This window comes from Oncorhynchus clarkii, chromosome 22, assembly GCF_045791955.1.
Source record: "Oncorhynchus clarkii lewisi isolate Uvic-CL-2024 chromosome 22, UVic_Ocla_1.0, whole genome shotgun sequence".
Lineage (NCBI taxonomy): Eukaryota > Metazoa > Chordata > Actinopteri > Salmoniformes > Salmonidae > Oncorhynchus > Oncorhynchus clarkii.
Window position 1 is genome coordinate 23,725,838 of NC_092168.1, and position 15,599 is coordinate 23,741,436.

At 44.7% G+C, this 15,599-nt stretch overlaps 1 protein-coding gene across 7 annotated transcripts in view; it reads right to left on the reverse strand.

Annotated features, from left to right (window-relative positions):
- The window catches only part of LOC139380663 (target of Nesh-SH3-like), a 44,197-nt gene extending 34,762 nt beyond the window's left edge, over positions 1–9,435 (reverse strand). For 6 of the 7 annotated variants that reach the window (XM_071123575.1, XM_071123574.1, XM_071123571.1 and 3 more), the window contains exons 1-5: positions 8,903–9,430; positions 1,973–2,152; positions 1,237–1,305; positions 974–1,106; positions 16–197 (exon numbers count right to left, since the gene is read on the reverse strand). In XM_071123575.1, coding sequence (XP_070979676.1) covers positions 16–197; positions 974–1,106; positions 1,237–1,305; positions 1,973–2,152; positions 8,903–8,996 — 658 coding nt within the window. In that variant the 5' untranslated portion in view covers positions 8,997–9,430. Of the gene's footprint in view, positions 1–15; positions 198–973; positions 1,107–1,236; positions 1,306–1,972; positions 2,153–8,902 lie in introns of all 7 variants that reach the window. The other variant, XM_071123570.1, reaches the window with a different exon arrangement.
- Positions 9,436–15,599: the final 6,164 nt, after the last annotated feature.

Consider the following 15,599-nt stretch of genomic DNA (forward strand, 5'->3'; position numbering starts at 1 on the left):
GGTTTAGGTACGTACCGCTCATGTTGGTGTTGTGGATGACTGGCTTGCTCCATACTCCGCTGCGTTCCTTGTTGTTGGGTCGGACACCAAACTCATAGGCCGTGTTGGGCTTAAGGCTGTCAATGACCGTGTCGCTTGCGGGGCACGTCTGGTAGGTCCACTTCCGGTTCCTCTCACGGTAGCGCACCGTGTAGTTCCTGCGTCAACCCAGATAGAACACAACATTGTTCATTATCACACATTTTCATCAGCAGTATTAGAACATTGTGTATGCTGTAGTGACAAGTGTCAACAAACATAGAATGGAATATAAATGTTAGAAATGGTGTGGTAACATGGATGGTAAAGCGTTATGATGGCACAGTTTCCTAGGATTGATTTGTAAGTTAAAACAATGGCTTGTTATAAAACTGTGAGAGTCTGTCCACCATTTTGTGTCAGTGACTGCCATGAAAGCAAAGCTGTAAGTTCTGGTATCCTGGTTGAGAAGTGTTGTGCAGGCCAGGGACACAGGGCAGTGACAGCCATAACTGACATTAGAGAGTTTAAAAAGCCAGCAGGGACTGGGAGCAGAGTAGGGTGAGGTCAAGCTTTCCAATGTCTTTTCCAGTTGAAGTTTAGAAAAGTAGAGAAGAATGTGTCAATGAGTTGATGTGTAGGATGAGGATCACTCCAACCACTACTAAACACCTGTGCCCTCGCCTTCCACCTCCACTCAGTAACCAGAAAGACTGGCAGACGATGTGTTGCAGTTTGACCACATGTTTAAAGCTGTCTGTTGTATATAATATGAGGGTGAGTTTGAGTGAAATACAGCTTTGTTTTTCTCAAGCTGTGAAAATAATCTTCCTACTATGGTGTCAGAGCATGACGAACTAGCACCGGAACCCCTGTAGGTAGGTTGAGATGTGGGCTGTGTACCTGTACTGGCTCACTCTGCTGAGCATGCCTGTGCGTGCATGCGCTAACTCACCCGTCCTCCAGGCAGTCGTTCATGATGTTCCCCTCGTAGGGCGTCTTGAGGAGGGTTCCCCAGGACAGCAGCACGGAGGTGGGGGTCACGGACCCAATCACCAGGTGGAGGGGCTTCTCCAGGTTCACGTTGCCTGTGGAGTCACAGGGGTCAGTTCAAAGGTAAACCTCGTCAGATTGAAAGGAATGGGCATAAATGAGAAAAGAGTCAATCATTTATCACATTATTACTGGTAACACTTGGAGTTGGTGCATGTGTGGTACCTGTGCACTGTTTCTTCACATCATTGACTGGGATGGGCTGGACAGCGATCAGGTACTTGGGCTCGGCATCTGGAATAGAGTCAGGGAATAGCCTTGATCACAGAAGATTGTTAATTATTGTCTCTGAATTTGATCGTGTTTCAGGAGGCCCTCAATAGGGTTGAGTTTGGACGTTCTCAAATGTGACCTGACCGAACATTCCAGAAATGAATAGGGCAAGCTGTCTTTGACATTACACTGAGAGTGAGGTGTGTGTGTGTGTGTGTGTGTGTGTGTGTGTGCATCTACATGTGTGTAACACAGGAGGTAGCTGGCACCTTCATTTGAGAGGATGGGCTCGTGGTAATGGCTGGAGTGGAATAGGTGGAATGGTATCAAATACATCAAACACATGGCATTCCATTTGCTCTGTTCCAGCCATTATTCCGAGCCGTCCTCCCCTCAGCAGCCTCCACTGGTGTGTAGGTGTGTGTGTGTTGGAGGGGTGTTGGTCTGCACAGATGTGTTCTCTGTCGGTGATGACATTAATCAAACCATGACTAAACCGTCAACTTAACACACATACTTTCTGTGTGCGAGACCACTCTATAGTTGCTGGTCTGTAAGCCTCAAAGGCTCAAATCTTTGTATTCCTTTGGAAAACCTACATGGCATCATTCACATTTCGATTATACTGTCAATGCTATGGGGAATGATCATGCAATCATACATAACACACAAAACACACACGCCTCACCGATCTCTGTCTCGTAGGGCAGTCCGTTCTCTGGGAGTTGGATAAACTGTTTAGAGAACATGCTGCTGCCGTAGCCCAGGATGTAGCCCTCCAGCTTGGTGTCAGCGTTGGGACGTACAAACTTCATCACGATGGTGTCGCCTGTAGCGTTGATCCTCACCTTCATGTTCTGACGTCTCACTGTGGGAGAGGAGAGTGTTCAGTAAGGTCGGAATGGAGGGCACACACACACATTGGGCACAATGAATGCCTTTCCTCTTTCTCTACACACACAGACAGAGGCTGCTTTGAATTGGAACAATAATAGTCTCAAGACTGGTTTCGTTTACATAGACAACGGAAACAAATCAATCAAATTGTATTAGTCACATGCGCCGAATACAACAGGTGTAGACCTTACAGTGAAATGCTTACTTAAAGCCCCAAAGCAACATTGCAGTTAAAAAAAATATGAATAAGAATAAGAAATAAAAGTAACAAGTAATTAAAGAGCAGCAGTAAAATAACAATAGCGAGACTATATACAGGGGGGTACCGGTACAGAGTCAATGAGACGGGGCACCAGTTAGTTGAGGTAATATATGTAGGTGAGTTATTAAAGTGACTAGGCAGAGATAATAACAGAGAGTAGCAGCGGTGTAAAATAGGGGGTGGGGGGGGCAATGCTAATAGTCTGGGTAGCCATTTGATTAGATGTTCAGGAGTCTTATGGCTTGGGGGTAGAAGCTGTTTAGAAGCCTCTTGGACCTAGACTTGGAACTGATGTGAGCAATGACCAGCCTTTCAAAGCGCTTCATGGCTACAGACTTGAGTACTACAGGTCAGTAGTCATTTATGCAGGTTACCTTAGTGTTCTTGGGCACAGGGACTATGGTGGTCTGCTTTAAACAAGTTAGTATTACAGACTTGGACAGGGAGAGGTTGAAAATGTCAGTGAAGACACTTGCCAATTGGTCAGCTCATCCTTGCAGTACATGTCCTGGTAATTCGAATGTTGACCTGTTTAAATGTCTTACTCATATCGGCTGCGGAGAGCTTGATCACAGAGTCGTCCGGAACAGCTGGTGCTCTCATGCATGTTTCAGTGTTATTTGCCTCGAAGAGATCATAGAAGTAGTTTAGCTCAAAGCTAATTAAGCCAATTAACAAACAGAGGGATTGTGTTTATAATACCGCCCTAATGTGTTTAACGATACAACTCAGTAATCGATTGCGCGCACACACACACACACACACACACACACACACACACACACACACACACACACCACACACACACACACACACAGACGGTCTGCTGCCAAATATGTTGACATATCCTGCCAAAATCAACAGCGTTTGAACCCCCAAGACCACATGCCCTACCCAAGGAGCTCAGAGAAACAGGTTACACAGGGACAGAAACCATAGAGAGACAAAGACCCAAACTAGACTACAGAGAAAAGTGCAGTGCAGAGGCAGAAAACTGGTTTCATTGGTGTTTACTGGTAGTGTAAACAGCAGAGTGAGAGACCTTTGGCCAGGACTGTGTTTGGTATGAGAGTTTAGGGAAGGATTTAAAGTGTCTGCCTCATTAACACGTGAAGATAAACACAAAAACAGAGAGAAGTAAAGCAAAGGTGTATGAGAGAGTGGCAAATACACAGTAAGTGGTCTGAGAGCAGAATTCTCAGACATTTTACCTCACTGTACAGCATGTGCATTCAGCGAACTGCAGTGAGATATCTAGGGGCAAACTAAAGAGTAAAATGCAAATTGTGGAACGTGCTTTTGAAAAATAAATGTGCACGTACTGCCAGCGGACGCCAGAGACAAAGAGGTTGGGGAGAAATGAGGGGAAACCATGCTTTGATGAATAGCCTCAGTCTTTGCCAACTGTGTGTTTCCTATCAAGACTGCATTTGTTTTGTTTCTCCCTCTATATTTCTGATGAAACAATGGGGGATTGGCTCTAGCTCTGGCTCCAATGAGAGGGCTTTCCAGTGTATGAAACATCAGGAAATTTCTGGCTGCGTTTCTCCAACTCCAAAACAAGCAAACATTGGCTCAGTCCCCTAACAACCTGGTCCAAATCCCAACAGTTTGGCCGTTCTACAACAGGGACTTATCTGTATTTCCAGTCTAACATGACTGGAAGTTTATAAATAGACAGTGTCATAACCCCAATCATCAATCTACATCAAAGGGAAACCGTTCACAACCAAGCCACCAGAATAGATAACAAGAAATTGGAATATTAGCCAACCATAACACAGATGTCTAAGGGAAGAAGAGGATTTTGGTATCGTCTTGGATACGAGGCAGAGATGATTAGGAATGACAGATGAAATCTCCAACGACACAGAATGTTCAAACTGACCAAAGCCTTGTCACGGTCACAACTGACCTAGAGCTTGACGACCAAATGAAAGTCCAGAACCACCTGATCATCACCTCCGGCATTGTGCGCGCACGCACACACGCACACACGCACCTAGGGCTGTACTGAGGGCAGAAGCCAGCACACCTCTAGTTAGCCTGTTGTTTGTAAAGAATAAATACTTCCGCTAAATGCCATGTATCAACTGACTCTATGACCTTGCACTGATGAACCACAAAGACAAGGGATACCTCTGACAACCAAGGCCCATAATTAAATTACTAAGCGTTTGCACCGGGTGAGAAGTTTGCACCTATAGCAACAACATATTACTCACATGTGCTACCATAGTAATTAAATGTAAATGAAGATGTTGTGCATATGTTGTGATAAGGACACAGTGTGTACGGTGTACTTCATGTTGTCTAGGACACACTATGTTCCAGATCTCAGCAGCAATGCTGATTGTTGTATTATGCAATGGATAAATAAATCATAAGGCCTTTCATAAATGTCAACTGGATGTTATTGGAAGGTGATAGCCAATGCACATTTTCCAAATAGCTGCAGGGTTTGTCTGAGTGGTTGCTAAGAGGGAGGATCAGTGAGATGTTGTGTTTTTATTGAGGAGAACTCTGCCCGTCACCATGTCATAAGGTTTGCTACAGCAGCTTTATTCATTATCACACTTCATGAAAATATCAGAGAAAAGCACCTAGCTGTACCTAAAGGGGCAATGTTTCCCTTAGGGATGGGAATGGAGAAATGCAACCATTCAAAATCATAGAGCTATGGATGCAAGGACTGACCATACATAATATCAAATGTTTGTTTGCATTTATTTTGTATACAAACATTGGAGTAAATCAAGTTTACATTTTTGGTTGTGATGGGGTGCGACAGTCGAACTAAGCTCATGAAGCATTTATAAGGTAGATTCTTAAAGAATCTATGGGTATTTATCATTAATTTAAGCACGAACATGGATGTAGCAACTGCAGATTGGCCCTTTAAACTTTAACAATCCTAAACGGAAATCCTGCATTGCTCAAGAGATGCAAGCTCAAATTCATACATGTGAATCACCACAAAAAGTGGACCAAAGGATCAGCCAAACTATGAAAACACAGCCAGCACACTTAAAAGATACAATAAATACTTCCGCTCTGATCCCACTATTCCTCTTGGGATTGCAGAAGCTCCCTTGGACAGGAGACACTGAGCGGAAACATTGACTGGAGGCGACTGGACTTCACGACGGCCATCTTGGCTCATCCCTGGTGATGGATGGTCCTCTTGGAGAGGGAGGTGGTCATTAGGCCTGTCAGAGGGTGAGCTCAGTGCTCTCGCTGCTATGAAAATTCACAAACACCCACTCCGCGGGTGTTTGTGCGTGTGTGTGTGTGTGTGTGTAGCTTTGGAATCAGCATTGTCACATTGTTGATTTAAGTCTTGCTCTTTTGCACACCCAAACTAGATCCTCTTGGCAGCTTGTTTTCGGCCCTCCGTCTTTCAATTTCTCTTCTCTCGTGTCCTATCATTCCTCTATTCATTCCCCTCTTTGAAAGGACATTGATTAATATTATCCCGCTGTATGCACATAAAGTACATAAAACACACATTCACACACTGCTAGGTAGGTTTTGTGTGCGTTCGGCTTTGTGGCTCTAGTTGACTTTACGCAGCTCTGCAGGTGTTTAGTTCTTGTGTTTCCATCCTGGGAATGAGAAGGTGGAGAGGTGCAAAGGGACTTGGCTTCCCACGGCCAGCAAAGACAAGTTTTACGACTCTTGGTAACAGAGTCGGCTTCATTTAATTCAATGAAGTGTAAAAAATCTCTCTTGTCCAACTAGAAGAAAAAGTGTTTGGAATGGTTCTGTCTCCAAACAAAAAGAGTCAACTTTGAGAAAAACAGAAACAGCTTGAAGGTGGTAAGAAATGACAAGCAGACCTCACCTGTCACAAAATTCCAATGGGGGATGGGGGAGAGGGGATTTGATACGCTATAGTGGGCTCCACACCACTACACCACACCCTCGGCCATGGGCCAGCCCAGCCATGCTTCGGGTTCTCAGGGGGAGCTTTACCTCACAGCCCAGCTGGAGCAAGCCGTGCCTGGGCTAAGGCTCCCACGCTATCCCCTGCACTGGTCCCCCTGATCTCATACTATATCTCCCACATATGGCTCAACTACAGTTGTTTTCTTTTCTCTGGTAACAAAACTCAATTTCTCCCTTTCACCAACTCTCCCTCCCTTCATCTCTCCGGCACTCCATTGTTCTCTAATCATCCCTCCATCTTTCTAAACCTCTCTCAGGCTGTTAGAGCACATACACCCAAAATGCACAAAGAAGTATAAAGCACATCAACAAACTGATCCAGAGTCTGTATTTGAGGTCACTTCAGCCAGAGATAACTTGACGTAACATATTCCAACTAGGGACAGGGAACACATGTCAAAATGAAGAGCCACACCCACCTCTGACAGACCTCCAAAGCAAACTCACGTTACACTCGTTCATCCAATCTCAATGTTATTGTCTATAAGCCAACTTCAGCTAACAACACACTGTGGAACTGTCTGTAAGCCAATGTCACAGTTTTTCCACAGTGCTTGCCCTTCTAACCGACTCTCCTCTGTAGTCTCACTCACTTAAAATCAGCTTTATTAGCATCAAAGTTTTCAAAGTGCCCAACTTTAATTTACAGAAAACAGTGTGGCGGCACTGTGGAGGGAGGGAGGGAGGGAGGGAGGGAGGGAGGGAGGGAGGGAGGGAGGCAGGCAGGCAGGCAGGCAGGCAGGCAGGCAGGCAGGCAGGCAGGCAGGCAGGCAGGCAGGCAGGCAGACAGACAAACAGACAGATATAGAAAGAGACCCACAAATAATTTGAAAACAAATCAAATGTAGCTAAACTCCCATATCTACTGGGTGAAATAGCATAGTGTGCCATCACAGCAGCAAGATTTGCAACCAGTGAAGAACAAACACCATTGTAAATACAACCCATATTCATGTTGATTTATTTTCCATTTTGTACTTTAACTATTTGCATATCATTACAACACTGTACAGCCATAATATGACATTTGAAATGCCTCTATTTCTTTGTAATGTCTACTGTTCTATCTATTTCACTTGAATTTAAAATAGTTCAACTGCAATAAAAACACATTTTCTGTCTCAAAGGTGAGACAAGCACCTGGCACACTTCTGGACAAGCGCATGGCACATTCTAACAAGGGCCAAACTACCAACAACCCTGACCTGTAACCTGGAAACACTTTCATTAGTGCAAACTAAACACTATTAGAGGCAGCAGAGAGGAAGAGGCAGAGCGAGAGGTTTCACTAACGTCAAAATCTGTCCAAAATAAGCCCAATGTATTTCTATGGGCTTTATATGCAGACCTAAGCTTGTCGGCTGCCTTTCTGCCTTTAGGACAACGACTACCATTGTTAGGACGGAGACATGAGCATCTCGACATTATATACTACATTATATACTACTCTGGCAGCAGTTAACCTCTCTCATCCTCGCCTGCCCACCTTGTTTCATAGAAATGGGACAAACTCACGTGGCTCATAAAAACAGCACAAGCACAATTATGGACATGGTCTGTTGTGAATTGGAACACCTTGCTCCAGGTCAACTAAAGACAGTTCATCCATTTTCAGCATGATGTACAGTAGACCTACAGTAGTGTAGTGTATTTTACATTGTGGCACAATAGGACCAACTTTATGAGGAACTGAGGTGCATGCTTCTAGACATCAGAATCATTGGCCTTCCTGGCAATGTCTGACAAGGCAACGGCCACCTGTGGTTGTCACGGCAACATCTGCAGGACATACCATCCAACATATAATAACAATTGCGTAACATTCATCATGCTGCATAGTATGCAGAGTCCTCTACCACAACCACATAGCATGAAAATGAAATCGTCACCTTGGTTTGGACCATGTAATGGAGCAAGCAGTTTCATAGCATTGGGCATAGTTTCAGCGGAAGGATTTTAATATCAGTCACATGCCAGTTTCAGATCCAACACTGCAATAATGTCTAGCAATATTATCTGAACCCATAATCACTACAGGATTCATCGAAGCTGTCTACTACGATTTAACTGTGTCTGATTGTGATAAGATACCAGCCACCAATACTGTATAGTTTGGTCCAACAATTCTTCATAAACCTGAGCAGTCACCATCATCAAATGCATTGCAATAATATAATGTGCAATGGGTGGCCACATTTAATTCAACTGCATGTCCACATGCATTTCATTCACATTTAATTTATACAATCTGAGGCTAACTTTCTTTGTAAAACTCAATAGCCTATAATTTGCATGCCAGAATTCCCATAACAACATATATTCATGCTATGTGATGTAAAGTCGACCCCTGATACGTGCATATTGTATAACTGCAAGCTCTGCATTGGAGTTCTTCAGTTCTAATTCAAGTCTTTTTCAGTTTATACAAGCCAAGCAATTCCATTAACATTGACTGTAAAGTTGACTGTAAAGGTTTTACATGGCAATGATGGTGATACAGATGTCACTTACCTCTGCTTCTCCGAGCCGTGGATGAGCCGGCCAGTGCAATCCCAACGATGAAAAGGAGGAAGAGGAAGACGAGGAAGGTGTGTGAGAGCTGCATGGTGGTAGGTGATCTGCAGCGGTCTCAGGTACAAAGGACTGGCTGGTGGCTCTCACTAGATGCAGTTGACTGAAGACTTAATAATCTCAGTCCAGGACTAAGAGGAGGACTAAGGTGAGCTACTGGACTACAGTACTGGAGAACTTTCACAGAGTAAATATCAACCAGCTCTGGACTAGTTCACAGACTGAGCCTTGTACATGACTAGAACAGTAGAACTAGAACATTAGAACTAGGATAGTAGAACTAGGATAGTAGAACTAGGATAGTAAAGTAATTATCCTAGTTATGTGTGAGTTATGCTGACTCTGGTGGCTGGACTACTTCACTGAGCTGGTGGGTCTCAGGACTAGTGCAGCACACTGGACAGGCTCTGGCTGAGGCTGTGTCTGAGGCTGAAGGGCTTGATGCTCTGGGGCTCTGTGCTGTGCTCTGGGATGCAGGGAGACCAGCCTGTAGCATCTATACCTACAGAGGGAGGGGACAGACGGAGGCGGACACACCCCCTTTCTCTTTCACTTGGCGTCACACCCACTCTCGCTCTCTCTTCGGTCTCTCTGGCCCTTTCTTTTTCTCTCTTTCGTTTTCTTTTGTTTTCTCTCTCTCTCTCTCTCATCCCCCCTTTCATTCTTTCTATTTTTCCATTAGTTTTTTTCTGCAATGGCAGTCTTTTCCATCCCTAAGGCCCTTGCTGATTTTTCATTGTACACTCTTTTCTTTCTTTCTTTCTTTCTTTCTTTCTTTCTTTCTTTCTTTCTTTCTTTCTTTCTTTCTTTCTTTCTTTCTTTCTTTCTTTCTTTCTCTCCTTCCTTTTTCCTCCCTTTCATTTCCCTCACTCTACCACTCGTTACTGCTCTCTTCATTTAGCCCAAAGTTGTAAGGTGCTTAAAGGTGATGTAAGAGTCTCTTGCAAAAATGGAGGTATGAGGAAAATTAGAAAAGAGGGGTGTCCCACAAGTCCAGTATTCAAGAGTCTTCTGCTCTCATCCCTCTCTCACACAATCTCCATTCATTTCTACTGTACCAATCCCCAAAACCCGTCACGAACACGTGCATCTTTGGCGAATACATCCAACACGTGTGGAAACACGCCTACTATGATCACGTCCCCAAACATGGCATTTTGGCAACATGTACAGTAACCCATCACAAACACGTGCTGGTATACAGTAGTAGGGCAGCATCATAAAAACGCCTTTCAACTGCAGACTCATCCATCAATGTTTACAGCCATTGGGCACAGTGTGTGTGCGTGCGTGTGTGTGTGCATGCACATGTGTGTGTGTGAGCGTACGCATGTGACTAAACGTGTGCCTGGGTGTTTATGTCTGGGTCCAGACTGTCAGCAGTCAGTCATCCTGCACGGTTCTGCCAGAACCAGGCCGCTGGAATGCGAAGTGTGTTCATGAATGTGTGTATGTGTGTGTTTCTAGGAGCTCCAGCCCTCTGGCCCTGAGGTTCCATCCCACATGCCGTCACACGAGACAGGAACGAGGCCTCGGCCAGAGGGGGCAGGGCTATTCAAACAGGAAGTCCCTACACACCGTCATATTCACAGGCTTCATTCACCAATATCCATTACGACAGATATGTGTTATGGTTAGACAGTCTACTTGCCTTTAAATATTATAATTCAGGGGTTATAAACAAGAAAAACACCTAGATTCAGAACAAAATCAGAAAAAGAATGTCTGGTTCATTTCCTTTAGACATCAAAGACTATGCATTTAGTCAGATCACAAAATGGCTGTAGTTATAAAAATGTAGATTCAAGTGTAATAATATTTTTGGATCATACTGACCTACTTTCTTTGTCTTTGTCCTGTATAGTAAACCAGCCATAGACAGGTGTGTCAGGGTTCATCTGAGGGCTGAATGTTCCAGGAAATGGACATATGCCATGTCCAGAGGTCAATGTAGAGCATCATCCTTCAACCTCTCCAACTATTGTTCTTACTTCCACCTTTTCCACCTACCATTTACATGACATTACATTTACGTAATTTAGCAGATCCAGAGCGACATACAGGAAAAAATAGGGTTAAGTGCCTTGCACATCAATATATTTTTCACATAGTTACCTCAGGGATTCAAACCAGCAACCTTTCGGTTACTGGCCCACCGTTCTTAATCGCTAGACTACCTGTCGCCTCCTTACACCTTTTCCCACCTCCTAACTTTTTCTACCTTTTCCTCCTTCCACCTTTTTCAACCTCCCACCTTTTTCCACCTCCTTCCACCTTTTCCTCCTTCTTTTACCTCCTTTTCCACCTTTTTCATAATTTTTCACCTTTTCCTTCTTTTTCTACATTTTCCCAAATTCTTCCACCTCCTTCCACCTCTTTCCACCTTCTACCTTCTCTCACATTTTTCCACATTTTCCTCCTTTCACCTTTTTCCTCCTTTCCCAACCTCCTTCCACCTTTTCCCACCTTTTTCTACCTTCTACCTTTTTCCTCTTCCTTCCACCTCCTTCCACCTTTTCCACCTCCTTCCACCTCATCCACCTCCGCCTACCTTCTTCCACCTCCCTCCCATCTCGTCCCTCCATTCTCCCTGCCCCTATAGCCTGAGTGTAATCAGTGTTGAAGACACAGGAAGAGACAGAACAGTGAGTACAGGGGGGCATTGTCTGAGCTCGGCTTACATAACTATGTCTTTGCTGTAAAAGCTATGCCCAAGCCTCGGGAGAACTTCAGGGGGACGTCAGAGGAAACTCTCTCTGTACAGCACAATACCACCTCTGTCCCTCTGTACTGGGCACAGAATAGGTGGCCAGAGAAAGAGGGAGGAGGGAGAGAAGATAGAGTGATAAAAGGGGGAGGGGAAAGGGGGAGGGAGGGAGGGAGAGAGGGAGGGCAAAAATGCAGGGGATGGACTAAATACTGTATGTACCAACAAAAATGGCAAAAGTACTCTAAAATGCTACGAGACCTCTGAAGTGAGACAGGTGCCTTTGATTTGATTCTGAGAACCAGTTTTAGTCCATTTTTTGTCCGTTTTAGTCTAGTCAATGATCCCCATACTCCGGGAAAGATAAATGATGTATGATAAGATAACTGTTTCCATAACATATCTCATTTCCATTCTTAATACATTTCCTGTGTTCACTGTCTCCAGGCCTTCTCCATGCTGTCCAGATATCCTGTAGTGGAATGTTTCCTGGTTTAGTTCAAGATAGCCATCTACCTGTCAGACACTGTCTGGAGCTATCCTTGACCCTGACCCCTAACCCTATGGTGACTGCAGATGATCTGGTATTTGCCGCTCTCCCTCTCCCTTCCTGAAAGGGGAAAATGTGATATTTCAGTGGCTGAGTTCAGAACCATGTAGGTCAGACACGTTGTAGTCGTTCTGCTTTAGTAATCACCGATTGGTCGTTCCCATCCTCCATTTTATAGCCTTTCACCACCTCATCAGGCCCACCTGCCAACCAGAGCCACGCAGCCGGAAAACTTCACTCACGCACACATGCACAGCACACACACACATATACATACACACACACATTCAGGGCAGGGGCGAGGTCAAATGGAGCACTCAAACACACACACACACACATACACCATCACACACACTCGCACACACACAAAAACACACATACAGGGCATGGGGAGGGTGGACGTCAAATGAAGTGCTCAAACACACACGCACGCACACACACACACACACACACACACACACACACACACACACACACACACACACACACACACACACACACACACACACACACACACACACACACACACACACACACACACTCACACACTCAGGGTACTGATCTGATCTGCGTCTAGACCTGTGTGCGTGTGTCTGTCTCCTTCTGGCTGTTCAGCCTCTCTCATCCATTAACTGATTTATAAACTCATCCTCTGTGACTGTGGAGAAGAATCACCTTGAGTTGAGTGGAAAAACATTCCACAAACGAATCAAACGACCTTAACCGTCAAGGCCAAAACAAGACTCAATATTGAATCAAAATGTTAGCAATATAGGGTAATGTATTTTTGTCTTTGTTTTATTTTGGTGTCTGTTTGCCTGTAGGTCTATGATGAGGTGGAAACAGTTGCTGCCGAAGCCAGAAGCGGATGGTATTTTGCAGATCACCCAAGTCACAGTTTGTAAGTTTCCCCACTTGGACCAGGTTGAGATTTTGAAGAATGGAAAAATAAAATGATTTTGTTTTTTTCCGTCTTCTTTTCCAAAGCCGTTTTCATCTGCTGATGCCTGGAATGGACTGGCTTATTATGAGCTCCTACGGTTCCCTTTCAGGTCAACATCCAAATAGCAAGGGGATTATGGCAATTTGGGAATATGCAGTATGATTATCGATGAATCGATAGAAACTATTGATGAATGTGTGGTCTTAAACCCCAAAATATCAATTATGTCCTCTGTCAAACCATCGTTTAAACACAACATATTCAAGTAACAGGGTTCATGCTGTCACTGTAAAGGAATTTGTTACAATTTCATGAGTGAAAGTTAAACGATATACTATGCACATTTTCAGCATCAATGTTTGGGCAAATCAGATGACCTCTAAACCTTTAACACTAGTCTATTGGTTGAGCTGTATCATGTGACTTGCAGGTAGAATCTCATGTCCGACTGGGTGAAGGGGGAAATAATGTCCATGAGGAACACTGATGGCCCAAGACGGCACAGTGGAAAATATGATGTATGGAATGCTCCCTAAAATATTTGCGCAGTTCGTCAGAGTTTTTTCCTCTCCTTCTGTTGCAGGTAAATGGGTCAGTCATTGCCTCTATGTTATTCTTCAGTCCTAAGCTTCACTAATGCACATAAAACCCCTCCCAGACACACCTATGCAATCCCCGACACAGATGATCCACATCTGTGTCCACACCTGCTGAGATGTTTGACGTTTGGCAAATTTGCGTCATTATCTGGCATCTCTGTTACGGTAAACGTGTGTGTGGGTCCTTTTACAGCAACATTGTTGTTTCAGGGAACATCTGTTGCTACGTTTAGTGGAGGAATGTCATACCACAGCGATCAGAGTCCAGACGCCTTAGTGACATATGATACTTATAACCTAAGCCTTTGAAAACATACGTCATCAGGGGCATGTAAGGCATTCATAGGGACCAAGAACTAAAACAAGTCGGAGGTCAAGACTCCATTGAGGCAATCAGAACATCTTGACGGGTTGTGTGGGTAAAACACACACACACACACACACACACACACACACACACACACACACACACACACACACACACACACACACACACACACACACACACACACACACACACACACACACACACACACACACACACCCTACAAATGCTATAACACACACATTTCCTACACACACTATAACACACACACAGCACACCCTACACACACACACACACCCTACACACGCTATAACACACACACACATAGCACACCCTACACACGCTATAACACACACACATACAGCACACCCTACACACACTATGACACACACACACACACACACAGACAAACACACAGCACACCCTACGCACGCTATAACACACACACACACACAGCACACCCGACACACACAGCACACCCTACACACGCTATAACACAAACACACACACACACACACACATACAGCACACCCTACACACACTATGACACACACACACACACACACACACACACCCTACACACGCTATAACACACACATACACAGCACGCCCTACACACGCTATAACACACACACATACAGCACACCCTACACACACTATGACACACACACACACACACACAAACACACAGCACACCCTACACACGCTATAACACACACACACACACACACAGCACACCCTACACACACTATAACACACACACATACAGCACACCCTACACACACTATGACACACACACACACACACAAACACACAGCACACCCTACACACGCTATAACACACACACACACATACACACACACAGCACACCCTACACACACTATGACACACACACACAGCACACCCGACACACACAGCACACCCTACACACACTATAACACACACACACACACACACAGTACACCCGACACACACAGCACAACCTACACACGCTATAACACACACACACACACACACACACACACACACACACACACATACAGCACACCCTACACATGCTATAACACACACACACACACAGCACATCCTACACACACACACACACACACACACACAGCACACCCTACACACGCTATAACACACACACACACAGCACACACACAAACACACACACAGCACACCCTACACACACTATGACACACACACACACACACAAACCCTACACACGCTATAACACACACATAGCATACCCTACACACACTATAATACACACACACACACCACAGCCTGCACACGAATATAACACACACATGCACACCCTACACACACACACACACAGCACACCCTACACACGCTATAACACACACACAGCACACCCTACACACACACACACACACACATAGACCTTACACACGCTATAACACACACACATAGCATACCCTACACACACTATAATACACACACACACACCACAGCCTGCACACGAATATAACACACACATGCACACCCTACA